The sequence below is a fragment of the Urocitellus parryii genome, assembly GCF_045843805.1.
Source record: "Urocitellus parryii isolate mUroPar1 chromosome 12 unlocalized genomic scaffold, mUroPar1.hap1 SUPER_12_unloc_3, whole genome shotgun sequence".
In the NCBI taxonomy this organism is placed as follows: Eukaryota; Metazoa; Chordata; class Mammalia; order Rodentia; family Sciuridae; genus Urocitellus; species Urocitellus parryii.
This window is the reverse complement of record NW_027551760.1, coordinates 985,896-998,173: the sequence shown is the minus strand read 5'-3', so window position 1 is coordinate 998,173 and position 12,278 is coordinate 985,896. Positions and strand designations below refer to the sequence as shown.

The 12,278-nt window shown below is 49.2% G+C and overlaps 2 protein-coding genes across 2 annotated transcripts in view; one reads left to right on the top strand and one right to left on the bottom strand.

Annotated features, from left to right (window-relative positions):
- Positions 1-69: 69 nt before the first annotated feature.
- Ciao1 (cytosolic iron-sulfur assembly component 1) lies at positions 70-4,561 on the top strand. The gene is made up of 7 exons (XM_026414083.2): positions 70-386; positions 838-986; positions 1,178-1,289; positions 1,389-1,477; positions 1,715-1,916; positions 2,512-2,599; positions 3,813-4,561. The coding sequence occupies exons 1-7, from the start codon at positions 248-250 to the stop codon at positions 4,051-4,053; spliced, it is 1,020 nt and encodes a 339-aa protein (XP_026269868.1). The 5' UTR covers positions 70-247; the 3' UTR covers positions 4,054-4,561.
- A 788-nt stretch (positions 4,562-5,349) lies between these two features.
- Snrnp200 (small nuclear ribonucleoprotein U5 subunit 200) overlaps positions 5,350-12,278 on the bottom strand; it is a 28,538-nt gene continuing 21,609 nt past the window's right edge. The window contains exons 35-45 of the mRNA XM_026414053.2: positions 11,356-11,464; positions 10,450-10,558; positions 9,831-10,020; positions 9,566-9,730; positions 9,341-9,462; positions 8,986-9,129; positions 8,712-8,888; positions 8,281-8,441; positions 8,100-8,181; positions 7,088-7,180; positions 5,350-6,989 (exon numbers count right to left, since the gene is read on the bottom strand). Coding sequence (XP_026269838.1) covers positions 6,846-6,989; positions 7,088-7,180; positions 8,100-8,181; positions 8,281-8,441; positions 8,712-8,888; positions 8,986-9,129; positions 9,341-9,462; positions 9,566-9,730; positions 9,831-10,020; positions 10,450-10,558; positions 11,356-11,464 — 1,496 coding nt within the window. The 3' untranslated portion in view covers positions 5,350-6,845. The remainder of the gene's footprint in view (positions 6,990-7,087; positions 7,181-8,099; positions 8,182-8,280; positions 8,442-8,711; positions 8,889-8,985; positions 9,130-9,340; positions 9,463-9,565; positions 9,731-9,830; positions 10,021-10,449; positions 10,559-11,355; positions 11,465-12,278) is intronic.

Genomic DNA, 12,278 nt, shown 5'->3' with positions numbered 1-12,278 from the left:
GGCCTCACGGGACTTGCAGTTCGCTGCGGGCCCGCGATTCTTCTGCCGTGGGTGGGGCGTAGCAACTACAACTCCCAGAGGGCCGCGCGGCCGCGGGCCCTTCAGTTCCCAGGACGACCCCGGCCCGCGGGCGGAAGCCGAAGCTTCGTAGGCCGCTGGAGCCTGGAGCTGGCGACACCGAGACGTGCGCCTTGGGACCTGCTGTCGGCGCGCCAACTCTGCCCACCACTTCTTGCCCCGCGCCGCCATGAAGGACTCGTTGGTGCTGCTTGCCCGCGTCCCGGCGCACCCCGACTCCCGCTGCTGGTTCCTGGCCTGGAACCCCGCGGGGACCCTGCTGGCTTCGTGCGGTGGAGACCGTAGAATCCGCATCTGGGGCACCGAGGGTAAGGCCTGGCCTGGGCTGCTTGAGCCTGGCGCATAGTGTGAGTGCCCGGGAAGAGGCGACTTTCGAATGGCTATCAGGAGACGAGCTCGTCAAAGGAAGGAGTCTTGGCGCTTCTGCAGACGGCCTGGGACCGCTGCCGAGGGTGGTCGGATGGTAGCCTGTGGAGTGACTTGCAACTGGATGGGAGCGTTTAAATTTTATCTTTAGGTCATTGGGGAATGTTGGCAGTTTCACATTGGGAGGGTGAAGCCTCAGATTTGATGTGGAAGGCTTCTTCCAGAGGAAGTAGTCAATTGCATCTTCATAAAAGCACATTGTTAAACTACGCCGATTTGGCCTGGTCAGACAGCAGGCTCCAGGTATAGCTTCTGTTATTGAATGGCAGTGACAGTGCTCCAACACCTTCTTGTGCATCCAGCTCCAGAGCCTGTCTTGTCCTCTGCTTGCAGGTGACAGCTGGATCTGCAAGTCTGTTCTTTCTGAAGGCCATCAGCGCACTGTGCGGAAGGTGGCCTGGTCCCCTTGTGGGAACTACCTAGCCTCTGCCAGCTTTGATGCTACCACTTGTATTTGGAAGAAGAACCAGGATGACTTTGAGGTAACCAGGCTGCATGGGGCTGGAATCATTGTGTGCTCTCCAGGGCAGGTTTAGGAACCTGAGCCAACCTAGGTCAGTCAGGCTATAACAGTCAGAAGGCTACAACCTTCACTTAGAAACTGTGACCTTAAGTTTTGGCTAAGTTCTAGGAGTAACAACTGCTGTTAATTCTCATTCCTTTCTCTTTTCAGTGTGTAACCACTCTTGAAGGCCATGAAAATGAGGTCAAGTCAGTGGCTTGGGCCCCCTCTGGCAACCTCTTGGCCACCTGCAGCCGAGATAAGAGTGTGTGGGTCTGGGAAGGTGAGTCCTGGTCCCTCCAGGTTGGACAACCAGCTCTTAGACATCCCTGAGTCCATGACAGGATCACATCTTGGGCTCCTTTCTGTTTTTCTCCCATAGTTGATGAAGAAGATGAGTATGAATGTGTCAGCGTCCTCAATTCCCACACACAGGATGTCAAGCATGTGGTTTGGCACCCGAGCCAAGAGGTAAGAATTGGGCCAGGTCTCTTGGTGGGAAGGAACTTTGGCATGCAGGCTTGTGTCCAGCCTTCCTCTGCTCTGCAGCCTCTACTTGGCTTTTATAGGAATTTCTGTGGCCAAAAAGATTAGTCTCTGTATATAAACAGATCCCTGGGCCTGTTCTGGCAGGGGGAGGTATTGTAAATGACAGGTATTGCCTGGGCCATGCAGACAACTGCTGGATCTCCTTCCCTCCTCCCCCAGCTATTGGCTTCTGCTAGCTATGATGACACAGTAAAGCTGTACCGGGAAGAAGAGGATGACTGGGTATGCTGTGCCACCCTTGAGGGCCATGAGTCCACTGTGTGGAGCTTGGCCTTTGATCCCAGTGGCCAGCGACTGGCATCTTGCAGTGATGACCGTACGGTGCGCATCTGGCGTCAGTATCTGCCAGGCAACGAACAAGGTGAGGGTCCAGTAGTAGAGCTAAAGGGACAGACCCCTCCATCTAGAGGTGTGCCATCTGATAGGACACATCCATGAACCATAGCAGACTCAGGTAAAAAGTAATGTGCCGCAAGAGGGCTGCAGGTGGTGCTGGGAGAAAGGGGGAAGGCTGTGCAGAACGGCCATCTTATCCAAATCTGAAAGGATAGGTAGGATTTTAACACGAGAATTTACCATGAGAATGCACAGTAAAAGCCCAACAGCAAAAATAGAGGTTGGTGGTGGGAATGCCTAGACTTACATGAGGAATAGTGACACAGGATTTGGGGAGAAATAAAGGGGGCTGGCTTGACTCTTGGTGGCATTAAAGGGCCAGCTAACTAGTCAGAGCCTGCAGCAGAATAAGGAAATTTTCTTCTCATGAGTCTGCTTTCTGGCCAGTGTGTAAGGCAGATAATGAGGGTGGGGACAGGATTAGAGATAAGGGCAAATGATGGTTTGAAGGTTGGGGTGAGGGAGGGCAGGATAGGTTTTCCTCTGCAGTGGTGCAGCGACTCCCCAGAGGTCCCCAGGACCTAGACACATCTGGGGCTTAAGAGAAGTCTGTCATGCAGGGGTGGCATGCAGCGGTTCCGACCCCAGTTGGAAATGTATCTGCACTTTGTCGGGCTTCCACTCCAGGACCATTTACGACGTTGCTTGGTAAGATCTCCATCCCCGACTTCCCCATCTACCATAGCAGGGGTTTTAGAGATGTCAGAACCCTGTACTGCCCTCCACCATTTCGGGAGTATGTGGGAATAAAGAGCAGCTACCCTAATGGCTGTCAGATCAGGCTTGTCACCTGGGTGCAATGGTACCTGTCTGTAATCCCAGTGATTTGAAAGGCTGAGGCCCTAAACAGCTTAGCAAGACCCTGTCTCAAAAATCATCATCATCATCATCAAAAAGGTGTTGGGTATGTAGCTCAATGGTAAATTGACTCTAGGTTCAATCCCCAGTACCCCCCACCCCCTCCAAAAAAAAGTTAGGCCTGCCTATGTGTTGGCTTGAAGTTGGCTGGCCTAGTGCTTAAAGGAGGAGGGAGCAGACTTAGACCCAGGCCTGTCCCAAGATTAAGATCCCAGACTGTGAGGGCAGCATCAGCCCTTAGGGCTCACATCATCCTGGAATTTGTGAATTTGTGAATGAGGTCTTTATAGTTTGGTAATAATGGAGGCTAGAAAAACCATACCATTCCTATAGGAGAAGAGGTCAGAGAGCAATTCTGACCATGAGAATTGGATCTAGGAAATAATTCTAAACCATGAAGAAAATTGATGTGCATCCAAGCTTTATGTATATTAGCAAACATTTGAGAATAACAAAATTCAACAAAAATGGATTTACATAAATTATGGTAAAATTCAATAGTCTGTTTAATAACTGTTTTAAAAAAGGTTAAGAATACTTTATGACATGGGCAACTGCTATGCCACATGAGAAAAGTTCCATTAAGAATTGTGTGTAGGTTATATACTTCAGGCTAATTATACCAAGGGAAGCTGAGCAAAGTGGTGCACACTTATAATCCAAGACTCAGGAGGCTAAGGCAGGAGGACCACGAGTTTAAGACCAGCATGGACAATTTAGGGAGACCTTGTCTCAAAAAGTAACAAGGGCTGGAGACAGAGCTCAGTGGTAGAGCACCCCTGGGTTCAATTCCTAGTTCTACCAAAAAAATTTTTTTGTACTGAAAGCTAAATCAAAGCACCTAAAGAGGGCCATGGTTTGGCTCGTAGTTGGAAAAGCTCTTCCAGAAGTCTTTAGTCTTCCAGCTAAGGCTGGAGGTTTGGGAAGACAACAGGTACAGGAATTGCCAGGTCAGGGAGGCAGGAGCAACCTGCAGACCTACTGGTGCCTCTGTTCCTCCCAGGTGTCAGCTGACAGGGGCCCTGGCCACCGCTTGTGGGGATGATGCCATCCGGGTGTTTGAGGAGGACCCCAGCTCAGATCCACAGCAGCCCACGTTCTCCCTGGCTGCCCACTCGCGACAGGCCCATTCCCAGGATGTCAACTGTGTAGCCTGGAACCCCAAGGAGCCTGGGCTCCTGGCTTCCTGCAGTGATGATGGGGAGGTGGCTTTCTGGAAGTATCAGCGGCCTGAAGGCCTCTGAGCTACTACAACTTTAGAGTAAAGGTTCCCCAGGAAGTTGAAAGACTCCTAGTCCTCAGGGACCTGGAAAAGCTTGCTTGACCTTCATTTAGCCTGGCTCACCTCTCCTGAGACCTGCGTGGCAGTGTGGAACCACAGGACTTTCCCTCCTTGGTCCATAAGGACCTTGGTAAAGAGCCACAGGATGTGAGTACATTGTTAGCCACAGAGTTTTTTTTGCTTTAGGGGACAGTGTGTTACATTTGGGGGGATGAATATAGTGTTTATAATCACCGCATACGTGTGTGTTTCTGTATGTAGGTGTGCAGCAGGGAGTGTACTTCAGACCTTCCTGACAGTGTGAGCTTTATAGAACTAATCCATTCAAGTCCAAAGTCCTACTTCATGAAGACATTCAATCTTTCCCATTGTGGATTGTCTAAGTCCTGCTTTCCCTCAGAAAACCTTACATACCTCTTGTGCCATTATTCTGATGCCAACAGAGGAAATGAAAAAATAAATGGGAAAGACATGAGTCCCAAAAGGGAGAATTATATTTGGCCACAAGCCATACTTTTTCAGTAAAGATGAAAATTGGATCTCAACTTGTTGAAAACCATGGGTTTGGATGTGCTGGTTGTCCCCAAGGCACAGCCTTCACTCCACTTGTTACACTGTAGAACTTGTAATCTTAGATTTTGGAAAGGTATCTAGAACACTTTCTCAAGATCCTGGAGATCCTGAGACTCTTTTGGGGATTGGTACTGAGCACAACCATGGTAGTGACCCCTAACTAGTAGTAGTAGTTGTCACTGCCTGGCACCTACAGTAAACACACTGCTGACTCCACCTAGACGTGGCCTTGATAGAAGCAGTAAAAATGGTTAACTGTATTAAATGTTACCCTTGAGAACATTTATAACACTGAGAAAATGGGAAAGAAGCATAAAGTACTTCCTTCCAGTTTCAAATATGGCTGTCTTGAGGGAAAGCACGTGTATAGTTGAGTCACAAGCTGTTAGCTGCAGTCTGCATGGCACTCGTTTTTACTAGGAAGACTAGCAAATCCTAGTATTGGTACTTGGTTATTTGGCTGACATCTGGAAAATGAAAAGATGAACCATTTATTGTTAGTAGTCACTGCCAATGATAAACTGAAAGCTTATGTCAGAATAAGAATTTCTGAAAACTTTTAGAGCCACCACCATGAGCTTTACTAGTAGTTATTTGTTATTGCTTAACAAATGTGATTTGTGTAATGAAAGGTATTGACATTTCAAAGATCTGTCATTTAACAAATTAGCATTTTTCTTCTCCCTGATTTGTTTTGGAAGTTTTTTTTGTTTTTTGTTTTTTTTTTTTGTAAAACATGTAACAGTGGGGGGGCTGAGGCTGTGGCTCAGTGGTAGAGTGCTTGCCTAGCATGTGTGAGGCACTGGGTTCAATCCTCAGCACCACATAAAAATAAACAAATAAAGGTCCATAATCTATTTATTTATTTATTTTTGTGGTGCTGGGGATTGAACCCAGGACCTTGTACATGTAAGGAAAGCACACTACCAAATGAGCTATATCCCCAGCCCAAAGTCCATACATCTAAAAAAGAAAAAAGATATAACAACGATGAGATTATTTTTAAACAAGTTGTTTTAAAATTTTAAATATAGCAAGTAAAAAAAGAACATAACCTCAATAAAAAAAAACAAAACAAAAACTTTGGTTTAATTTTTTACAGTGTAAAAGGGGTTTTGAGACAACTGCCAATCTAAGGAAATTGCCCTATGGAATCTACCCTCATTACTGGGGCTGGAACCCAGGGCCTCACACGTGGCAGGCAAGCATTCTACCAGAACTACATCCCTAGTGCTTATCTTAACACAGGGTCTCCCTAAATTGCCAGGCTGACCTGAAGCTTGGAATCCCCCTACCTCAGCCTCCCCAGTAGCTGGGATTACAGATGCACACCACCACAGCCAGCTACCTTTTATTATTTTTTAAAATATATATATTTAGTTGTTGATGGACCTTTATTTTATTCACTGATTTATGTGGTGCTGAGAATCAAACCCAGTGCTGCATAAGCTAGGCAAGTGCCTTGCCCCTGAGCCACACCCCTCAGCCCCAGATACCTTTTAATTTTGATCACATTTATTCCTAAAGAACAGAAGGCAAGAATTTGAAGAGACTGAGGTGTGCATTACAAAACCAGTTTACAAGCCTGTTTTGCGCCCAGCTGTGCATTTTAACCCCTTCTGGGACTGCAGACCTGAGAACCCTCTGAGTCCTACCTACTAGATGGAGGGGCTCCTGCAGCTGGCTGCTGTGTAAGGCATTGGTGTGTGTATCACAGCCCAACTGAAAAGAAGCTACCTGCCCATGTTTCTTCCTCTAGACTAAAACCTAACTAAAAGGCAGGTCTGTCCTCCACAAGTCCTCGATTATCAAGTTCAGTGGCTAGAACAAATCTTTTGGCCAAGGCACTTAGGTTGGAGAAAGCAGCTTTTAATTTGGAACTACTATAAGGACAAGTGATCTCTCCAAGTTATTTATTAGACTGTCTGACACAAAAGGAACTACAAAGAACATGCCCCAAAACGCTGGACATGGTTCATATTGAAACAACATGTGCCAGATGCTGGACCCAGAGCTTGGACTTCAAGGTGGAAAGGGGAAAGTGCAGGTGGGCTGGGACAACTCCAGCCCTGACTGGCTAGACCTCAGGCAAGACCAGACACCTGGTCTCACAGCCAGGATCCCTCAACTGCACACATTCTTGACTCGGGCTGAACTCTCTCTGAAGTAACCACTCAGGACTCAATCAGAGTCACTGTCTGTCTCCGCTTCTTTCACATCCACACTGAATTTGTACTCCTGGTCACAGCCCATGTAAGCATCACTCATGAAGTAGAGAGTGTAGTTGTGAGCACCAGTGGCTGGGGCCACAAAGTCCAGCTTCACCTAAAAAGAGCAGCAGGGAATCAGGACATGGCCCCAGGGGAAAGTGTTCTCACCCTGCCCCCACCCAAGACAGATGCAGGGCCAGTGGCCACTCTCACCTTGGCCTTCTGCTGCAGGGTCAGTCTCTTGATGGAGATGAGGCTGTTGGACTTGGCGTCTCCGATCACCACCCACCAGCCCTCTTCACGTTTCTGCAGTGACCAAAACCCAAGAATTTCAGCATGTCAAACTGGATGGCTATAGGCAGCTGTGAGAATGGTCACAACACCAGACACATTCCCAGTGTTCCTTCCGGTAATGCCAATAGATAAAAATAAGATTTTGAAACCATCAAAAGGTGTCCCAGGGGTTTGGAGGATAGTTAATGGCTTGCCTACCATTGTAAAGCCCTGGCTTCGATCCCCAGCACCACAAAAATAAAGTGTCTCAAAGGCTTTCATCCTGCAGTAGACACCTCATCTGCTGGTCCTAGCTCATTTCCTCCCCCAGGATACCTCCTCATTTAGTATTTGCCTTTGAATCCAATGCCACCACCAGAAAGCTCATCTTGGGGGGGATTTGTTCCTCAGAGTCCTTTTTAAGCACAAAGCAAACAGGCCAGAGGAGAAATCTTAACCTGGAGACAAACCTGCCACAGAGGATTCAAGGCAGATTCTTCTGAAGCCCTGCCTGGGGGAGACGCCCTCCCTGCTGGCCACTCTACTGTCAGAGTGCCGGTGGCCTAGTTTAATAAGCTCTCCTCACAGCCTGCTGAACAAATCAGCCACAGAAATAAAAGTGAAGTTCATCTGGCTTCTGTGGCCAGCCTGCAATAATTCTCCCACAAAAAGAGGATCAGATTTCCTTTCTGGTGGTAGAGAAACAAGCAACTAGATGCAGAGTGAGTGGGAATAACATACAAGAAAAGTGTCCTGGAGCCATTTAAAACACAGGAGATAACATTCAAGAGACTGACAACACTACCCCAATGTTTTTAATAATGATGTCGTCTAAGTTGTTCCAAAAGCAAGCAGGTAACCCCATGGCCCCTAGAGGAGTTTTCACTTCCCTCCCGTAATGGGAAAGCACACCATGCCCAGAACAGGGCCTCACCCTAACACCAGGACGTACCTGTGGGAAGAGAGGCGCAATAACAGGGCCTGTGACTTCCTCCTCTCGCTCCAGCTGCACCAGAACCACCACTGGCCCACCGCTGTGGGGACAGCAGCGCAGCACATGAGTGATGTGGCCGTGGCCTCTCAGCATAGTGTCATGCCGTGCCCACGGGGACCCAGGGTGGTACCTGGCTCACCTGCGGATGCTGTCCTTGTCCACCACCTCATAGGACAGTTCGATATTCGGGTAGCGGTTGCAGAAGCGGGCTACATCAGCGATCTGGCCATCCGTCAGCTGCAGCAGCGCGTTCCGCTCCTCATCCTCCATCTCCATAATGTCAAAGACACTCTCCACTCCCTGCCGTGGGCGCACAGAGGTCAGAGGAGGACACAAACCACAGCGAATGGCCCTAGCTCCAAGGACCACTGTCTTTTGACTTCCCACACTAGCCATGTCTGAAGGTGCTCTGGGAAGAACAGCCCATGGCTGGCAGCCTCCAGCATCTGGAAGCTGGGCCCTCGGGGAACCACAACTGCACTTCCCCTACTGAGACCTCCCACGGCCCTCCCAGAACAGGATTCTGGGCTCTCGGGCTCACCCCCCAGCACTCCAGGCCACCCAGCCCACCTTGTCTGTGCAACGTTTGATGTGTTCTGAAGTGAAGTGTGGCAGCTGCTTCAGATATGAGTCCTTGGACCACATGGCCTGAGTGACCATCTGGGCTAGTTCCATGGCTGCCAGAGCAGGGCTGAGCCATCCATTGCTGGACAGTACGTCCACACAGGCCTGAATGAGCCGGATTGCCTGAATACGGGCAGAGTACAAGAGCAGGCGGGGTTGGAAGCGAGGCTTCCCAGGCTGCCAAGGGCCCACCGACCCCACCCCAGCAACGCCATGCCACCTTGCTAAGGATCTCCTCAGTGTCTGACTGCAGCTCGGCACTCAGCTGCATGCGGGACAGGTGAGCCTGCAGGAGCAGATTGGTCTTCACATGTGGATCATTGAATTTAGGGTTATTCAGCTTGTGGGGGACCTTCTGAGCCAGCTGCAGAGGAAGAAAAGAGGTGGTGCTGAACAGATGACCCTGCCTCAGACACTCAGGCCAAAGGCACTATGTGGTTTAGACCATGGAGGGTGAGGGTGGGGAGGAGGGTGATGTGTGGGAAGGCGGAGCTGTATGGGGGTCTCGGTGGCACTGCAACAGGTACATAGGCCAAGCTTCAACTCCAGGTTGTTCTTCTGAGCCTGATACTTACCTGACGCAGAAGGTTGTCCTCGTGGTGCCGGATGGGAATGTTCTCGTACTCTGCTGCATTGGAGATGATCTCGATTAGCCCTCGCACCTTGGTCTTGGCATTCAGGGACATGCTGAAGAGCTCTGCCAGGGAAAGAGGAAACATGAGAGGAGCCAGAAGCAGATGGAAAGCAATAGGAGGAACAAGAGTCAGCACCCAGGACAGACTGAGCTGCGTGGCCCTCACCAATAGTGGTGTAGTTGATGTAGTAATAGGCAGCAATCATGCCCAGGTTCAGAGGCGCCACATCCATCTCGTCTTCGATGCTGATGCACTTGGACTGCTCTAGGTCACTCAGGGTCTGCTCCACCAGCTCTGACAAGTGGTCAGACAGGTGACGATGAGAGATGCCTATGGAGGAGAGAGGTGGGTGGGGAGTCTCAGGCAGGGAGATGCCTTGCGAGGGCTGGGAACACCAGCAAGGACAGTGTGTGCTCCCGAGTCCACTGACCCTGCAGATTGTAGTAATTGGGGTTCTGTGTCATCCGGCGGTACAGAAAGGTCCAGGTGAGGTAGTCCACAGCATCCTGCTTGTTCTCAATGGTCTTGGTGACAATCTCAGCATTGAAGTGATCATGCATACAGTGGTCCAGGTGAGATTCTACTGGCAATGGCTCATATAAAAATTTTTTGAAGAAATCCTATTGATTGGGGAAAGGGAAACAGTCGTAGGGAATCAATGACAACATGGTCACAAAAAAGGTCAAGGGCAAACCAATAAGGAGTAACCCTTGTATGAAACAACCAATAGCAAAATGAAAAAAACACAAGTTTAGAAACATAGAGTAGGACCAGGGAGATACTGAGTCACAGAGGCAGAGCAGTAAGCAACGCATGAGGGGACAGAGCCAACCAGAGCAGGAAGACCTCCGTGGAAACAGAGTCAATAGCAGTGGCCAAAACACAGCAGCCAGCTTCTGTGTGGCTTCAGGCTGGTTACAAAAGCAATGGGAAAATAAGAGCAGAGGGGGAAAAAACCTATGAGAAGTTTACTAATGACATCCATCAGGCTGATGAAAACTGTTTTGAGGCTCAGAATCTCAAAAGGGCTGCCTGAGCCCAGGACTGACCTTTTTGGAGCCCTGACACATGATAACGCAGCGCCCCTCATCGTCTTGCAGAGGGCGGTTGGCATGGCCCACCATCTGAAGTACATCGTAGATGGGGTAATCCACGTAGCTGGTGGGGGAGGAGGGGAAAGAAGGAACAGCATCATCAGAGACCACACTCGGAGGCATGGCCATCTTCCATGGCGAAGGGAGACCAGGTCAAATTCCAGCACAACTCTGAGTTCATGAACTCAGGCACTCGGGAAGTCATTTCACTCGCTCACCTACACATCACATTAGCTTTTGAGTGTGCAGGTCAGGAACTAGTCATACAAGGTCCTTGACCCAGTGCTACAAACCCATCTAATGCCAAAAGCAAAATAACTCTCCATTGAAGAATCAAATGTGTAAGTCAAGCTTTCCAATTTTGAGAGCTGCACCTTTCACAAGTTATAAATCATCTAACTTAAATACAAACCAAAAACCAGATTCAGCCATTAAAAATAAACCCATAAAATAAAATTCATTTTAAAAATTACCTGCATTTTGGAAAAAGTTAAATTATTCAGGCTTTTCCTAAGACTGAACCTTTGACTTCTTGTCACTACATAGGTGTATAACCTTGATCAGATCATTTTTCTAATCTGTAAAATAAATAGGCTAGTGACTTAATTAACACCTGACACTTTTAGGCTCCTGCTTCTCCAACATGCTAAAGTACCGAGGGAAAATGACCAAGAGGCAAATGTGAGCCCAGGTCCCGAGGCTCCCAGGTCCCAAGGCTCCCAGGTCCTGAGGCTGAAGACCTCTAACACCTGCTATGGTGGAACCAGGGCTGCAGGTTTATTTGCAGATGTCTGTGCTGGCAGCTATACGCTTGTTTTAGACGGGAGGTCTGTGTGGACGCAGAGCACCAACTATACTCACGCGTGGATCTTGCCATTGTAGTACTGGGTGTCCATGATGATCACCAGATGGGCAGCCACATTCATACCCCAGCAGAGACTCCGAGAAGCCACCACCACCTGGATAGCCCCTGAGCAACAGAAGGGAGCAGACTGAGGGAGGGCTCCCTGTCTACCCCCAAGACAGTCCACCTGGCTTCACCCAGGGGCCGCCCAGCAGAGAGCTCCCTCTCACAACCCAGCATGAGCTCTCTTAGAGTGAGGCTGGCTGGAAAGAAGTTTGTTTTTTTTTTTTTTAAAGAGAGAGAGAGAGAGAGAATTTTATTTATTTATTTTTTAGTTCTCGGCGGACACAACATCTTTGTTTGTATGTGGTGCTGAGGATCGAACCCGGGTCGCATGCATGCCAGGCGAGCGCGCTACCGCTTGAGCCACATCCCCAGCCCTGGAAAGAAGTTTTGACGTGACCAAGAACTAACCACGCTCCTGTGTACTATATCTCTCAAGTCCTACCCACTCCAGGAGCCTGGCATCCACACAGAAGCAAGTCTGGTGGCCAACAGTCCAGATGCTAGAAAACCAGGTTCTGAGACATTGCCAGGTTGTGCACCTGCCCATTGCCTCATCTAACATGCAGGGTGCTCTCTCTCTACCTGCATCACAAGGGCCTTGGGGGAATAAATGAGATAACACAGAAATCCTAACAGTATGGTGAAGAGGGCTAGTACTCCGCCCAGGAACAGCACCAGGCCCTAAAATTTAAGACATACTATTTGCTTGGGGAAGCCTTGGATGGCGTCTCACTCTGCCAAGAGGGTTTTATTCCAGTGCTGGCCACTGAACACAGGGGTACTCTACCCCTCAGCTCCATGCCCAACCCTTTCTGAGGCAGGGTTTTGCTAAATTGGCAGCTAGCCTTGAACTTGGGATCCTCCTGCCTCAGCC

Bases quoted from the DNA above. Each gene is read 5' to 3' on its own strand.
- Ciao1 (XM_026414083.2), top strand. From the start codon at position 248: ATGAAGGACTCGTTGGTGCTGCTTGCCCGCGTCCCGGCGCACCCCGAC. The intron at 987-1,177 runs GTAACCAGGCTG...TTCTCTTTTCAG, and splicing joins AGAACCAGGATGACTTTGAG to TGTGTAACCACTCTTGAAGG. The intron at 1,917-2,511 runs GTGAGGGTCCAG...TCTGTCATGCAG, and splicing joins TCTGCCAGGCAACGAACAAG to GGGTGGCATGCAGCGGTTCC.